This window comes from Erpetoichthys calabaricus, chromosome 16, assembly GCF_900747795.2.
Source record: "Erpetoichthys calabaricus chromosome 16, fErpCal1.3, whole genome shotgun sequence".
Lineage (NCBI taxonomy): Eukaryota > Metazoa > Chordata > Cladistia > Polypteriformes > Polypteridae > Erpetoichthys > Erpetoichthys calabaricus.
Window position 1 is genome coordinate 71,133,834 of NC_041409.2, and position 16,626 is coordinate 71,150,459.

The window sequence follows — 16,626 nt, forward strand, 5'->3', positions numbered from 1 at the left end:
TCATAAGTTTAGATAAGCAAGTAGGACACTGGTCAATTAAAGCTTCAATCTATTTATAGCAAGGAAGAATAATAGAAGAATAATGGAGAAAGACATTTCAGAATATGGCTGGAAGGATTGGCGGAATATTTCTTGCATTACGTGTGCTCAGACATTTATTAAAAGAGCACATAGTTAGCAACAAACAAAGTAATTAACCTCTAATTTCTTAACGGTTTGCCTAGTACTGGTTAATATCCTCAGTTTATACTGCTGAACTACTTCTACATTTTATTTCTAGAAATGTAGCAGCTGTCTTGCATGCAGAGTACAAACACAGAACAGCTGTACATTTCTAAAAGAAATTAATGAGCTATAATTATACTTTGTGAATTAAAAGAACAGGGCTTGGTACCGAGCTTGGTATAGGCACTCAGTTCCAACTACTTTTCCATTAAGCGTAAATGGTTTGAAGAGAATGTGCAAATGCTTGTTTGTAAGAGTCAAATGTGCCCCACATTATCCTGTTTAGCTTATCATGGCAGCCAGACTTCTCTGCCACCATTCTCATGCTCATTCATTAATTTTAAAGATTTAAGATTCCTGGTTACAGGTTTTAATTCTAACCAGTGACTTAATTGGTGACTAGTTTCTGCTACTAATTAACTTCATTTAATTTATTTGCTATTTAAGGCTCATACCCTTTAAATCAGGACTGAACAGCGTCAATCTTGGATGGCTGTAGTGGCTTCAGGTGTTTGTTTCAACCTAATTGTTTCATGAGAAATCATTCATTGCTGATGAAGTGCTTATCGCTCAAGTGACATTTTTCTGCTTCATTTTAGATGTCTCACTTGTTAAGATTTTGAACCCTTAATTGTTTATGCTAGTCATAAACAGCCATATTCATTGTTTTAACTGATCCTTTTTAGCAATAAGATGCAAATGACACAGGAACTAGCTGTTCTACATCTAGCTTGTCTCCACTTCTACCCGTGTGTACTCATCATTCACTATTTGTTTAAAATTAAGTTCTTAGAAGGGAAAAGAAGAGAAAGTGAAGAAATGAAAATTATTCATCCACTTTAAAACACTTGGATGATACATGTATCATTAGATAGGAAAAAAATTCTATGATTTAATAATGAACTGACATGGTAGAGTTAAAACACTAACAAGCCATGAAGTTAAATAAGATCTGTTATTAGTGAGGACTGGCTTCTAATTAAAAAATGGGTTGGAGTCGGTTTTGCCAGCTTGCAACCCATTGTCTAGGTCAGATTTTAAAGGGAAAGTTTCAGTTATTGGCTTCTTACTGAAGGGTGGATATCTTTTTGACAGTATGTTATCAGCTAAGAAATTAGGGTCAGCAATAGCAAACATACCTAAAGTTGGTCATAATTTGGAAATTAATGTTAATTCATATTAATAATAATAGCAATGTTAGGAATGGACTTACTCAATGTTTGTTCAGTGCTACCCAATTGTTTCAATAATACATCTTGTCTCCACATTAAATTTAAGTCCTGTGGTTACTGTCATTGCAGACTGCATCTTGAAAGAAGACGTTTTCAGAGGTAAAACAAAACAGTAGTCTCAAAATGTGTGTAGATTCATTACTAGGAAATGCTACAAAGTGTGAGCTAAAAATCAAAGTCAAGTCAGAAAGTTCATAACACCACACTCAGACTTTAGACCCAAACCAAAAAAAAAGAATCAAAGACGTTTTAAAGATTTTCTGTTTTTATTCTGAAGCATGGAATCTGATGACTGCCTACCACCAAGTTAAACAGAGTCAAATGCATGATGTCACAATGCCATACAACAGAGCATTAGAACAATCTAGATGAGAACAGGTCATTCATCCCAACAAAGCACACTGGTCTTATCCTCTTAATTCTTCGAAAAAGACATCAAGTTAAGTTTTGAATGTCCCTAAAGTCTTACTGTCTACCATGCTACTTGGTAGCTTATTCCAAGTGTCTGTGGTTCACTGTGTAAATAAAAACATCCTAATGTTGTGCAAAATTTACCCTTAAAAAGTTTCCATCTGTGTTCTCTTGTTCTTGATGAACACAGTTTAAAATAACAGTTGTGATCCACTGTACTAATTCCTTTCATAATTTTAAACACTTCAATCATGTCAACTCTCAATCTTCTTTTGCTTAAAGGGTCTGTTGGCAACCAAGATGGGAATTGTGAACAACATGGAGTATTAAGCAATATAAAAAGCTGATGTCCATAATAGTAAAGGCCACATAATGTTAAAATGAAAAGAACACTCATAAAAATGAAAATAACGGGAAACATCCAGTTAGAATAACTAAGAATAGCCAGGACAGAACAGTGATCAATTCACAAAGGTCTAGAAATCAGTATCCAAAGTAAAATGACTAGACAAGATCAATGAAATTTACAAAACATTAAAAGTCAAAAACAACCTTAGAAAGAACTTGCCAGAGAAAATTATGTTCTTAAGCTAAAGAACAAACTTCCCTTTGAAAGGTAGTTCAAACTATATTGATCATGAAGTGCGTTCCTAAATATGATGGGTCGCCATGACATCATAGCAAGCAGCCGGACCACCTGCACTACAGATCAGGTAATCCACCTAAAGATAAGCATGTTTAAGCCTGGCCAATACTTGGATGGGAGACCAACTAGCAAGTTGGACTGCTGCTCGAAGAGGTGATGGTGAGGCCATCAGGTGGCATTTACCTTGTGGTCTGTGTGCAGATTCCCGTGCCAGGAACACTGTACTGCAAAAATTGTCACTGTCCTTCAGGTGAGATGTAAAACCAAGGTTCCTGTGGTCATAAAAGATTCCTGAGCTCATTTTGGAAAGACTATGGTGTTTTCCTAAGTCCTGGCTAAATTTCCCAGCATTCTGCCTTGTCCATTCTTGCCCCTAAGCATCCCTTGTCTCTAATTGGCTCTCTCTCTCACCCCTTCAAAACCTGTCTATGTAAAGCACTTTGAGTAGGTTAGAAAAGCACTCTATATATATAATGAATTATTATTATTTATCGCATGCTTAAATATACATGTAGGGCAAGTTTTTAGCATGTATGGCAACACAGCAAACAATATCCAATGTCATCAACATGATGTGCAAGAATAAACAAATAAATAGAAAATCAAATTTAAAATTAAACAATTAGATTTTTCAGTAAATTATGAGTCTTAAGACAAAATGGGACTTTGATTAAATTGTGACATATCAAAACTACAGTACATTATAGTCCTCTTTCTGGTACCCTTTGTCCCCGCACAGCCATGAACACCTTCATCTGCACTTCCTTGTCTCCACCTTATATCTCAACCTTCACTCTGCTTTATACTTTTTTTCCTTGCTGCTCCCTAGCCCCTTCTATCTAAACTCTTGTAGTATACTTTCCATTCATCTGCAGCTCGACCAAACTCCACCCCGTTAATTCTATTATTACAAAAAAGATGGTACACTTAGTCACGAGTTTATTTTCTCCGTACTGTCTACCTTTCCTGCCTTCTCTTGATTTGACCCCTAGGTCTCCAAATTAGTTTTCCACTCCCCATTTTTAGATCTGAAATGCTATTATCCTCCTCATGAGGACTGGACCTGACATAAAATCAATGAAAAGAACATCAGTTAATCAAAAAATACACTGGTGCTATCCATCTGTGCCTGATGCAGGAGCCGTTGGGCCGCAGCTCTTAACTAATTAAATTGTCTGAGAGCGCTCACTCAGTGCTGTGTTGTGAGGCGGTGCGTCAGACACATTCTGCAGGCAAGATCCCTTCATTCTAACTTGACCCCCCTCCCATCACTTGTCAGCTACAGAAATGATGACAGTGCTATTGAATCCTGAATGGAGTTCTGGAAGGGAACTTTTGGGGAAAAAGAGGCAAGCAATTTAAATACACAGAAGCCTTTTCCTTTCACTGTGTTGTTATGATTTATGTTTTTATGTGACAGTCAGTGAAGAGGAACTTTGTGAGTCTTTTTAGGTAAACTGTACACCATTTTGTTAATGTTAAGATGCTGCTGAGGTGAAGATATTCGCTTATATTGCTAAACGTGAGCATGCACTGGAAAGTGAAGCCTATCAAGCAGTGATGTATGGAGGGGGTAGAGTATCAAAAAAGGCAACTCAGCTTTGCAGTACCTCTGTTTTCTATGTAGCTTCTCCAAGTTTTCTCTCTAACAAGTCTTTGCAAAGCTGCAACGCTGGAAATGTTTCAATTTCAGCACAAAATTTAATTTAGTACAATTGCTTTCACCTTATGACTTACTTAAAGGTGTTGCAAAATTCTAAACTTTTTCACAACTCTTAAAAATGTAAAATGTTATTAGTTACAAGCTTATTTGACAAACAAAAGGGTAATCTTGCAGTGGAAGTGGAGAGGGTAGCATGAAAGAAAAGGCATCAAAAGTATGTGTACGAAGATATTTGAAGCTATAATTTCAACAGATAAGTGGGTTTAAAACACATATTACGTTATATTAACAGAAGACAAAAGGAGCTCACCTTCCAGGCTAATCTGGAAAACTCCTGTGGCACACAGGATTTAAAAAGACCCTCCACTTACTGTCATACAAGGCAGATTTAATCATACCTGACACTTAGTTTTTTGCTATGCAGTGGTGGAGAATCTGTGATCACATTGCTGTCGGCTGCTCTGATCTGGACAGACAGATTTCCTTTTCCTGCTTCAGGATGATAAAAAGCCAGCTGCAGGAGGCACCCTGGTTTGCTGGTTACCACCACAGGGCTTGTCAGGGAGAATTCACAAATCCCAGATGTACTGCCGTGCAGAAGTAGAAGCAAAAAGTGTCCTAGAGAGGAAGAAATTGACATATATTGCTAAACATGGGTAGTTTCTTTTCAATAATGGTTAACACACTTTATATGGCTGGGTAGGCAACGTCAGTTTACTTTTTGCTGATAAAAGCAAATGACTTTTTTTGCTGGACATTGTAGGATATGCACCCCAGAATGTTTAAATGGTTTTTGTACTGTGGGCAGAGTTTGACAATTGCTACCAACCTATTTCACTGCACCAATGTCAAAACACTACTGTAAACCATGGTTATACAATCATAGTGGCCTGCACATTGCCACCATCTGTCTTTTCATTTTTTTTTTTTTTTTGCTTTAATAAAACATTATGTTTTTCAGGAATCCTACACATAAGGCATTTGATGAATTTTGGAAATTTTGCTTTTGGTCCTACATCAGGATATAATGTGCATATACATAAAATCTAAGAAACACTTTTTTGCTTCTGCTGGTAACAAGGGGTTCCATACCACACAGTATTGAACTGAGACATTCTAAGGCATAAGTGCTACACTCAATTCCTAAAGAACCACAGTGGTACAGGACTGCAAACATTTTTCTTTGTCTGTAATCATTTTTTATTGATGTCAAACAAATAGTAAAGCAACAAAATGGGGAAGATATTTTCATATTCAAACTGAAGAAAAAAACTCTCACCGGTGCCCAACCAAAATCCGCCCCTCCCGGACCTTTTTCAGAAAGTGGATACTAAATTAGGACTAATGGTACACAAAGTCACTGACAGGGCCCAGAGGCCCACACACCCAATTGAGGAAAGAACTCTAATAGAAAAGTGTCAGATTGAAATCAAGGGTTTGCAGTCAGCCATGACTTGATCAGGGAGATAGTACTGCATTTTCCCATTTACTAATAGTATGCACAGGTACACTGTTAATTCACAGGGATGGCAGTTCTAATAATGCTAGGTTGTAAAAAGCCAACTTCCAGACCAAGAAAGTGACAGATACAGGATTCATCCTTTGGGAGACTATTAGAACTTTGGCTATTATTGTGGCCAATGAATAAATAATCTAGCAGAAGTAGAGTGGAAGGTGAGTGAGGAATAGAGATAGATAGAGGAGGAGATGGCCTTAGCAACTAAAGCCTAAAGAACAGCACCAGTGAGAACTGAAAAAAATTAATTTCAATTCAGTTGTTATTCAATACTTACTGTACCTCTGCTTTCTGTCTGCACTGTCCAAAAATGGCCACTGATTTAATGTTTATATTTGCAGGAAATTCTAAGAGTAGTCATAACTATTACTATAAAAAAATGTATTCAGTCGCGGCATTTATTCTTTAATTAAATTTAGCTCATTCAATTGCTTACATCCAAAGACTTTAACTATTTATTTTATTTTTGATGAGCTGCATTCAGTGTGTAATTGTTTCTTTCTTACTCAGCTACTAATTTACAATGAAATGTAAATACTGTAAAAAGAAAAGTAAGTGGCTAACTCATTTACATTTTACCAAAGTAATCCTTTTCATAAAATTTTTCAAAAAACAATAAAGAGTTCAAAGTAACAAATTCACTATGGTTTGGGAATGCTTCTCGTAATTCTGAATCAAATAAGCAAGTTTGGAAAACTAATGAACTTTATGAATTCCAAAAAAATAAAAACAGACCAAAACCAAACTCTCATTAGATGATATCTTTCTTTAATAGTAAGAAACACCTTTTGGGACAAAAACATGCAGCTACCAACTGTCAGCCCCAACTGACAGAACAATTTTCAGTTTTGTCACACTCTCTTAGTTGTGTGTTGAGCTGAAACTGATAGCCTACCCTCTAATACACTTCACAACCATTTACTGCAATATCAGCTTAATAACCTTACAAGTAACTGACACATCGAGAGAGCTATACTAAATAAATACTGTATAGTAAAGCTTTATAGAATACTGTAGTGTACCTGTTCTGACTAGATACTGAGAGACAATGAATGCTACCATGCTCTAGATATGCACGATAAGATTGTTTACTGCTGCCTATGAGACAAAGCTTACACTGTTTACCGGAATACCTTTTATTTGTAAGTAGGGAAAGTTCACATTAAAATAGCACTAGAAAGTATAGTACAGTGATAGTGCAATTGCTTTGTTGCCTGAACATACAGTATGTTATGTAGCACATAGTTTGTATTTGCAAAGAAAGTATCCGAACTGACAAGCCTGTCCAATGCTCAGTCAATTAGGCCACATATATCATATACGTAATATATCATCCACCTGTCCATTTAAGCCACTGCAAGGACCTGAAGGACTGAATTGTATGAAGGTAACATTGGGAGCAAGGCAAGAACCAACCCTGGACTGGATGCAAGTTCAACATACAACACATTTGCTACAAGGTAATTGAAAGTCACCAACATACCCTAACTACACATCTTTAAGATTTTGCAGGAAATAATAGAAGCCTGATAAACACTGGAAGAATATGAAAATTTCAAAAAGACAATGACCAGGCAGGTAATCTAACTTTTTTTTTTTGATCCCTAGCTGGTCATGAGACAGAGTTGGCTCTGGTGTCCACATGCTGATGCGGGTGTCACTGGATTTCACATTTCACTCATGACATGTTTCTATGTTGTGCTGTTTTTTCCAAGACTTCCTCAATTTGTTTAGACCATGTCTTTTTTGGTACAGATCTATGCACTTTCCAATCCCTTGACCATTGCCATCATAGAAACTGATCTGACTGGTGTTCATTTGGCATACATGACCTAACCATGGCAGTCGCCTTAGCTGAATTGTCATTTCAATTGTCAGTTGGTTGTCACATCTTGCCAGAATGATCTCATTTCAAATTTGATTGCAAAGAGTAATACTCAAGATCTGTCGCAGGCATTGCATTTGAAAAATCTTGTGTTTATTCAGCTCTGATTTAAGCACAATCTATATTTCAGATCCATACAAAAGAAATGGCAGGATTTGCGTCCGGAAAACATGGATTTTGTTCTTGATAATACTAGCCTTTTTCTGCTGCGGACTTCAATGGCAGAATCTACTCTCTTGCACTTGTTCGACTGTGACAGGGATTTTTTCAGGTATTTCACTGTGAAATTGTACACAGCTAGTCAAGCCATCTAATGACATATGGAGGAGTCAGATGAAATTGTGGAGCACATGCTCAGACTCCGACATCCTCAACTGAGCCAGCCCTTTCAAACACTATTGAACACAGACTTAAAAGTCAAGGACAGTTCACTTGCTATACATAATATTTTTTTTTTTTTATCAGTTGCCGAAGGCCAAAATATGATCACAGCAGCTTTAACTCAGCCTAAATCCAGCTTGTTCTTGGTTGTTCTGCTCCTGGTGCTTCTGTAATCCGTACTTTTATGACTTTCATGAAGACCTTGTTGAAGGCTGATAGCACAGCAGTTTTTGCATTCTTGATTGTCACCTTTCTTCAAGAATACTTTTATGATGCTTGTATTATTCACTTCATAATAGACTTTTAATGTTTTCCTAATGTTCATTTCAGCTTTGGCACTTTATCACTATAAACCCCACACCCCACATATGGGGAGATATAAACATTATGAGCCTCATACACCACATATTTATATACAGTGCCAATAATCTTCACACTGTTATTATACAGTGCCTACAACAAGTATTCACACCCTTTGGTAACCTTCACAAAATTCATACAATGTTGAATTACAGTGGATTATAATTTGGCTGTTTTGACATTGATCAACAGTAAAATACTTTTTGATGTAAAAGTGTAAACAGATCTCTGCAAAATTTTCTAAATAAATTACAAACATAAAACAGAAAATAACTGATCACATACTGTAAGTGTTCACCCGTTTAAGTCAGCATTTAGGAGATGTGCCTTTTGCACTAATTACAGCCTTGAGTCTGTGTGAACAGGTCTCTAACAGCTTTGCACATCTTGACCATATAATTTTTCATGATTCTGGTTTGCTAAACTGCTCAAGCTCAGTCAGGTTACGGAACATCATGAATGAATAGCCTTTTCAAAATCCCACCACATTTCTCAATTGGACTGAAATCTGGACTCAGCCAATCCAGGACATTAAAGGATAAAATAGGTATTTTTCAAGTCAAAGTTATTTTTTCTCAAACAGGGTATATATGCATATGTCATATGGGTTGTGGAAGCGTGAACGTGACTGAGAGAATAAACCTGAAAGAAAAAAAAACGCTAACTTTTACAAGTACTATAAATTTATACCGGCTGTTACAGATGCAAATCAAATGTATGTTTTTATTGTATAATATTAACAATAAAAGCAGCTCACTACTCAAAACAGTAAATTTGGGAGGTAGCCAGTATTGAACCGGTGACCTCTTGATTAGGAGTCAGCAATTCTTACCGCTGCACCACGCAAGCTGTCATATCAATAGCCAACCCTAACTTGCTTGTACCTTTTATGAAAGTGTTTACAGTAGACCCCCACGAAGTCGCGGTTCAAAGTACGCGGCCTCAGTTATTCGCAGATTTTTCCTTAGAACCTATCTAATAATTGTTAGCAGAAACCACAAATATCCTCCGCAATTTTTATGGCTTTTTTTGTGGTAATACTGTACTGTAGAGAGAACAGGAAGCAACTGTAGAGGAAACACGGCTTGGGATGGTGAATTCTAGTGTTAAAAATTGATGTATTTGGTAAGTTTTAAGGCCACCTATACACATGTCCCATTAACTTTAATGTAAAATACCAATGTGGGTGACATTTTAAAAAATGTACAGTGATCCCTCGCTATATCGCGCTTCGCCTTTCGCGGCTTCACTCCATCGCGGATTTTATATGTAAGCATATTTAAATATATATCGCGGATTTTTTGCTGGTTCGCGGATTTCTGCGGACAATGGGTCTTTTAATTTCTGGTACATGCTTCCTCAGTTGGTTTGCCCAGTTGATTTCATACAAGGGACGCTATTGGCAGATGGCTGAGAAGCTAGATTGCTTACTTTTCTCTCTCTCTTGCGCTGACTTTCTCTGATCCTGACGTATGGGGATTGAGCAGGGGGGCTGTTCGCACACCTAGACGATACGGACGCTCGTTTAAAAATGCTGAAAGATTATCTTCACGTTGCTATCTTTTGTGCAGCTGCTTCCTGAAACGACATGCTGCACGGTGCTTCGCATACTTAAAAGCTCGAAGGGCATGTATTGATTTTTGACTGAAAAACAAACTCTGTCTCTCTCTATCTCTCTCTCTCTCTCTTTCTCTGCTCCTGACGGAGGGGGTGTGAGCTGCCGCCTTCAACAGCTTTGTGCCGCGGTGCTTCGCATACTTAAAAGCCAAACAGCCCTATTGATTTGTTTGCTAGAGATTGTTTTCTCTATCTATGTGACATTCTGTGCTCCTGACACGCATTCCTTTGAAGAGGAAGATATGTTTGCATTCTTTTAATTGTGAGACAGAACTGTCATCTCTGTCTTGTCATGGAGCACAGTTTAAACTTCTGAAAAAGAGACAAATGTTTGTTTGCAGTGTTTGAATAACGTTCCTGTCTCTCTACAACCTCCTGTGTTTCTGCGCAAATCTGTGACCCAAGCATGAGAATATAAAAATAACCATATAAACATATGGTTTCTACTTCGCGTATTCTCTTATTTCGCGGGTGGCTCTGGAACGCAACCCCCGCGATGGAGGAGGGATTACTGTATACAAAATCCATCCATCCATCCATTTTCCAACCCGCTGAATCCGAACACAGGGTCACGGGGGTCTGCTGGAGCCAATCCCAGCCAACACAGGGCACGAAACAATCCCAGGCAGGGTGCCAACCCACCGCAGGACACACACAAACACACCCACACACCAAGCACACACTAGGGCCAATGTAGAATCGCCAATCCACCTAACCTGCATGTCTTTGGAATGTGGGAGGAAACCGGAGTGCCCGGAGGAAACCCACGCAGACACGGGGAGAACATGCAAACTCCACGCAGGGAGAACCCGGGAATCGAACCCAGGTCCCCAGATCTCCCAACTGCGAGGCAGCAGCGCTACCCACTGCATCACCGTGCCGCCCCCTGTATACAAAATACTGGACTTTATAACACAATTTTGCATGGTAAATGCATATACGAGGGGGGACCCAAAAATAACCAGAATTTTGTTGTTGTTAGGTTGGTACTTGTAGTACGTGGTTGGGCCGCTACAGCGATCTAGTTACACTCCTCACAAGTCAGTCTGCCAAGTGCCATCAGTCTGGAAGGTTGTGCTTGTGTTCAGTGAATTTTTTTGTAAAAGTAGGTTGCGCAACAGTGTGAGAAGGAAACAACATGATTTGTGGGAGTCGGGCGATTGGTTCTTTCATCATGACAACGCTCCATCTCACACTGCTCTCAGCATTCGCCAATTTTTGGCAAGAAACAGTATGACAACCCTGAACCACCCACCCTACTCACCGGATTTAGCTCCGTGTGATTTATTTTTGTTCCCTCGGATGAAAAAAGACTTGAACGGAAGGCGTTTTGCTGACGTCGAAGAGGTAAAACAAGAAACGACCAGAGCATTAATGGGCATTACTTCAGACAAATTTAAGAAAATGTTTCGAACAATGGAACAAACGGTTAGATAAGTGTATTTCCGCCAATGGAGAGTACTTTGAAGGAGACTAATTGTAGTTTGTACAGAAAATTAAATTAAACACGTTTTAAAAATATTTCTGGTTATTTTTGGGTCCCCCCTCGTATAACATCTTTGTGAAGAAATAACTTTGACTTGAAAAAAAAACAAACGTATCCTATAGAATTGTTGTTTTGCTAGAAAACCAATCTTCTCCAAAGTTATAGGTTTTTTGCAGACTGCATCATGGTTTTCTGCAGGATTTCCCTGTATTTTGCTGTATTCATTTTTCTCTCTACCCTCACAAGCCATGCACCAGTGAAGCATCCCAATAGCTTAATGCTATCACATCACAGTGGAGCTGGTGTGTTTTTGATAATGTGCAGTGCCAAACATGGTGTTTATTGTTGTGGCCAAAAAGGTTTGGTCTCATTAGACCACAGACACTTCTATCTGAGCTCAGACAAACTCTCTACCCTTTTTTCTTTTTTCATATTGACTTTCTCTTTGCCACATTCCCATAAATCTACAACTGGTGAAGCACCCGGGGAACAGCTGTTGCATACATAGTCACTCCAACCTCATCAACTGTAGTTTGTAACTCCTTTAGAGTCATCATAGATCTCTTGTTGGCCTTCCTCTCTAGTCGTCTTCTTGCACAATCACTCAGTTTTTGTGAATGACCTGCTCTAGGCAGGTTTACAGCTGTGCCATACCCTTTCCATTTCTTAATTATTGTTTTAACTGGACTCCCAAGGATATACAGTGGTTTGTTCTTTTATCCATCCACTGACTTGTGGTTTAAAACTACTTTTTCAATTAATTGCTTGGACTGTTCAATCTTTTTGATTATGTGGATTAGTCTATAATACTGACTCACCACATGTTAGACCTTCCAGATATAGTGCTTTTATACTACAATCGACTCACACTCCTTGTTCACAGACAGGTGATCTCCACTGAACTAATAATTTGACTAACAAAAACCAATCAGCTGCACCAGTGATGATTTACGTGTTTCATATTAAAGGGGATGAATACTTCTGCAATCAATCATTTTTATTTTACATTTGCAATTAATTTAGAGCACTTTGCAGAGATATGTTTTCACTTTGACATTAAAGAGTTTTTTTTTCTACTAATCTGTATGAAAAAGAGCAAATTAAATCCAAAGTGATTTGATGCTGTATAAGAAAATAGGAAAACTTCCAAGGAGGTGAATACTTTTTACATATACTGTATATTATTAATATATTTTAATCTGCAGATTTGGCACTATTATGTTGTTACACGTAGAAGGGAAAACGGTGGCATAAAGTAGGATTCAACAGGAAGGATGCTTGAAAATATGAAAAAGTCAAATAAGAGATTAATTCTGCACAACCAGCTAAGGAATGGCTAACTATAAAGTCGAGTTACCAAACAGGGGGTCCCATTAGGTGGTTGAACTACGAGTTTTGTTTTAGTCTGGGTCAGGGAAGAGCCCATGTTCTTTTGGATGCTCACTGCATTATTTGTATAAAGTCGTATATTAGAATGAACATGTGCCAGTAAATCAGTACTTGCCTGTTTAAAACTACCCTTAGCACCAATGGCCGACTGCCTCCCTGTCTATGTCTATGGGAGCTTGTGATTTCTCCAAGAAACTATGTCAAGCAAGTATGGTTTCTAACATTTGGAATTTCTAATCTTAGAAGCCGGAGTTCTTACCGTTAGAAGTGCCTTTGCTGTAATCCGTGGATGGTTGAAGTATATGAATGCGGGGCCAGAGCTGCTGCGGCGATATGATCAGCCAGTCTCCTTTGCCACTGTAATTGGAAAAAGTCCAGGGACAGGAAGTCTCAAAGTCACAGTGCAGGTCTAAAAGAAAGAAACATAAAGATGAGTACAAGAGGCCTGCAGGAGTAGAACAATAACCCATCTGAAAGGCCATGTGTTAGAATACCAGCATGGGACCAAATACTATTGGCTTCTGAACCAAACCATGTGTTGCATCTTATTTGTAACCAGTGTGGAAACCAGGGGAGCCCCAGCCACCCCAACCCCGACACTAACAGGCAGAGACACAAGTTCCAGCACAGCACAAATTTATTTACAAATAGGGAAGCGCTTTTCCATTGCTCCCCACAACAGCTCAGTGCAAAGAGCACCAAATACATAGTCCCATCTGTCTCCATTTCCTCTCCCTTCTGCCTCTACTCCTCCATGATCAAGCTTCGTCCCTCTTTCTCCCAACTCTGGCTCTTCAAATGGCCTCTAGCATCCTGGGGAAATGTAGTGCTTGGTACATGCTCCCGTCCTATGTTCTTCCATTCAGCTGGCGCCCTGGCCGGGTAATGGCTGTGGCCGAAAAGCACATCAGTCAATCACCTTGCATTGCCAGGCAGAGTCAAAACTCTGTGATCTTAGCTCCTTCAGCAGTTTCTATATCATGCTAATTGATTGATTTGTTTATGCGGCTTCATTTGGTACATGGAGATCCCAACTGTCATAGTAACTCTGGCTTCAGGGTACTAAATCTTCTGAATTTGCAAAACCTCTTGTTTTGTAATGGCCCTGCTCTACTTCAGAAACAAAGGGAGAGGTCAGTGATCATACAAGTAATTTCAGAAGAATCACAATGACATGGGTAACAGCCTAGAGTCCAAAACACAGAATAAAGCTTGACTGTCACAGCCAGAAATGGTGAAGGGAAAATCACAGCTGCAGTCCAACATTCATGGATAATCTTGACTTGACTTTCTCATGGGCTACTCCCTCAGACAGGGCAGAAACCAATGTTCAGCATTTGTTTTACACTGAGTGACTATTTTTTACTGTATGTCTTGTAGGTCCTCGTTCATGCCTAATCCCTGGCTTCACTCTTTTTTTGTCCCTTTATGTTGTAATTGCTAATTGTTACCAATTTATAGTGGCACCAATAGAGGCAGGGCTTAGTATTGCATTATGGCCATCAGATGCCATAGCAATCAGGGCTGCAGTTACCGAGGAAGGAATAAAGGATCTTGATTTGCCTTAGTTCCTGCCCTTGGCATTGTCTGTGCACCCCTTCTTTTTCAAAGAAGTTTCAATTTGGCTTTTTTGAAAATTCCTGACAACTGTCAGTATAATAATTTATGTTTATATGTAGCTTTGTTTGGTGTTTTGGTGAACTAAGTGTTTAGAATTTAATAGATGAATATAATTTAAAGATTTCTGGTTTTGACCATTGCATTCTGTTTACTGGACTTTATGTTTGGAATATGGATTTTGGCTTGTAAATGAAGTTTTCCTTTCTTCTTCTTCTTGTTCTTTGTTTGTAGTTATATATATATTTTTTATTTCTCTCTTTGCTTAGCTCAAGTGAAATTAAAAACCCCTGCTTTTGCCCTCTGTTGTTTGATTAAATCTTGTTGTTATGAATTCATATATTTTGGAGATATTATTTAAAAATGTATTACTGGTTTGTGGGGGATTTTTTATGATTTTTTTTAAAGATCGTTTTAGTAGAATCTTAAAAATGTCTAAGGATGTAGAACATTCCATTTTAGATTTGGACATAGGAAGAGCCTTAACTGAAGTTTTAAGCCTGATAGATGATGATCATGTATGTTCCGGATTTATAATAATAATAATAATAATTCATTACTTGCTTCTGGTTGAGACAGAGACACCAAAAATTCATGTTTAGTTGAGGTTCATGCAATCCTTGATTCGCGTCGTCATGGTTCTGAGGTTCATAGTGGGATATGGTCCTGAAGATTGTTATTATGTCCGTCCTATTTATATCCATGCAGACAATCTTTTGTGTCAAGTCTCCCCACAAACCTGATGGTCATGTCCAGAGGCCAGTTATGATCTGTGGTTTTTCATTAATTTGTGGGAGTTCCCTAAAATGCATTGTCTATTTGGGGGGTTTTAGGGTTATTTACTATGAATTAAAAATGTTCATTTTAACTTTGTCTTTTTTTCTGCAGGATCATTTTGTTTGAAACAGGCGCCGCCATTTTATAGAGAAATTGTTGTCATATTGCTATGGAAATGACCAGTTAATTGACAACAGTGACATTACAAGGTCATGAGTATAAAAGTCATGACAATCTTTTTTCTCAATACCCAAACATGACAGATAAAACCTTAAACACACGTGTATTGTTTCTGGTTTGCAATTCCAGTTTTGACATTCTGAAGAAATGATTTAGTCTTTTTCTAAGATCATGTTTATCTTTCAGTCCTTTTCATTAAAACTATACTGTTAAATCCAGAGACAGAGTAAAAGCAATGCAGTACCAACCACTAAAATAGGCGTAAAATGGTACATACTCCAACATGTTGTCACAGAAAGATGCAAAATAATTCAAACATCCCTAAAACTGTCGACATATTGAAACAATATGAAATTAGAATTCAATGCCTTTAAAAACCATATAGGGGTACAAATAATACTTCAAAGAACAAGGATCTAGGTGCAAAAATGTATGAAACAGTTTATAAAACTGCATATTCATAATACAAAAAATGTGGTTGTGAAAGTGGCGTAAATCCTTTCTGAAATAAAATTTTAGCTGATCTCTATGAAGAACAGAACTGTGTCAGAGTAAAAAAAAAATGGTAACTGAGCTGCTGTGTGAATGTTGCCTTATTTTGGATTTTACACACCACACTGCAATCAGCGTTCAGGCTTCAGATTTGTGTGGTTTAACAGTGGAGCCTTTGCTATTTACAACACAGCGGCATTTATGAAAACAAATAACAATCTGATCACAAAAATAACTGCAATGAAAATATTAAAAATGTCTAAAAGTGATTAGAGTTGTTATAAAGATGGATTCATCACACATGGGATGAATGTGTGAACTCCTCACAGAACAGATTTGGACTATGAAGCAGCAATGCTAAACTGTGCTACCATATATTATATACATATAATATTATATATATATATATTATATATATATATATATATATATATATATATATATATATATATATATATATATATATATATATATATATATATATATATATATATATACACACATACACAGTGCATCCGGAAAGCATTCACAGTGCATCACTTTTTCCACATTTTGTTATGTTACAGCCTTATTCGAAAATGGATTAAATTCATTTTTTTCCTCAGAATTATACACACAATACCCCATAATGACAACATGAAAAAAGTTTACTTGAGGTTTTTGCAAATTTATTAAAAATAAAAAAACTGAGAAATCACATGTACATAAGTATTCACAGCCTTTACTCAATACTTTGTCGATGCACCTTT

At 37.6% G+C, this 16,626-nt stretch overlaps 1 protein-coding gene across 1 annotated transcript in view; it reads right to left on the reverse strand.

Annotated features, from left to right (window-relative positions):
- The window catches only part of ltk (leukocyte receptor tyrosine kinase), a 186,992-nt gene that overhangs the window by 79,597 nt on the left and 90,769 nt on the right, over positions 1 to 16,626 (reverse strand). Inside the window, exons 3-4 of the mRNA XM_028822370.2 lie at positions 13,071 to 13,220; positions 4,576 to 4,795 (exon numbers count right to left, since the gene is read on the reverse strand). Coding sequence (XP_028678203.2) covers positions 4,576 to 4,795; positions 13,071 to 13,220 — 370 coding nt within the window. The remainder of the gene's footprint in view (positions 1 to 4,575; positions 4,796 to 13,070; positions 13,221 to 16,626) is intronic.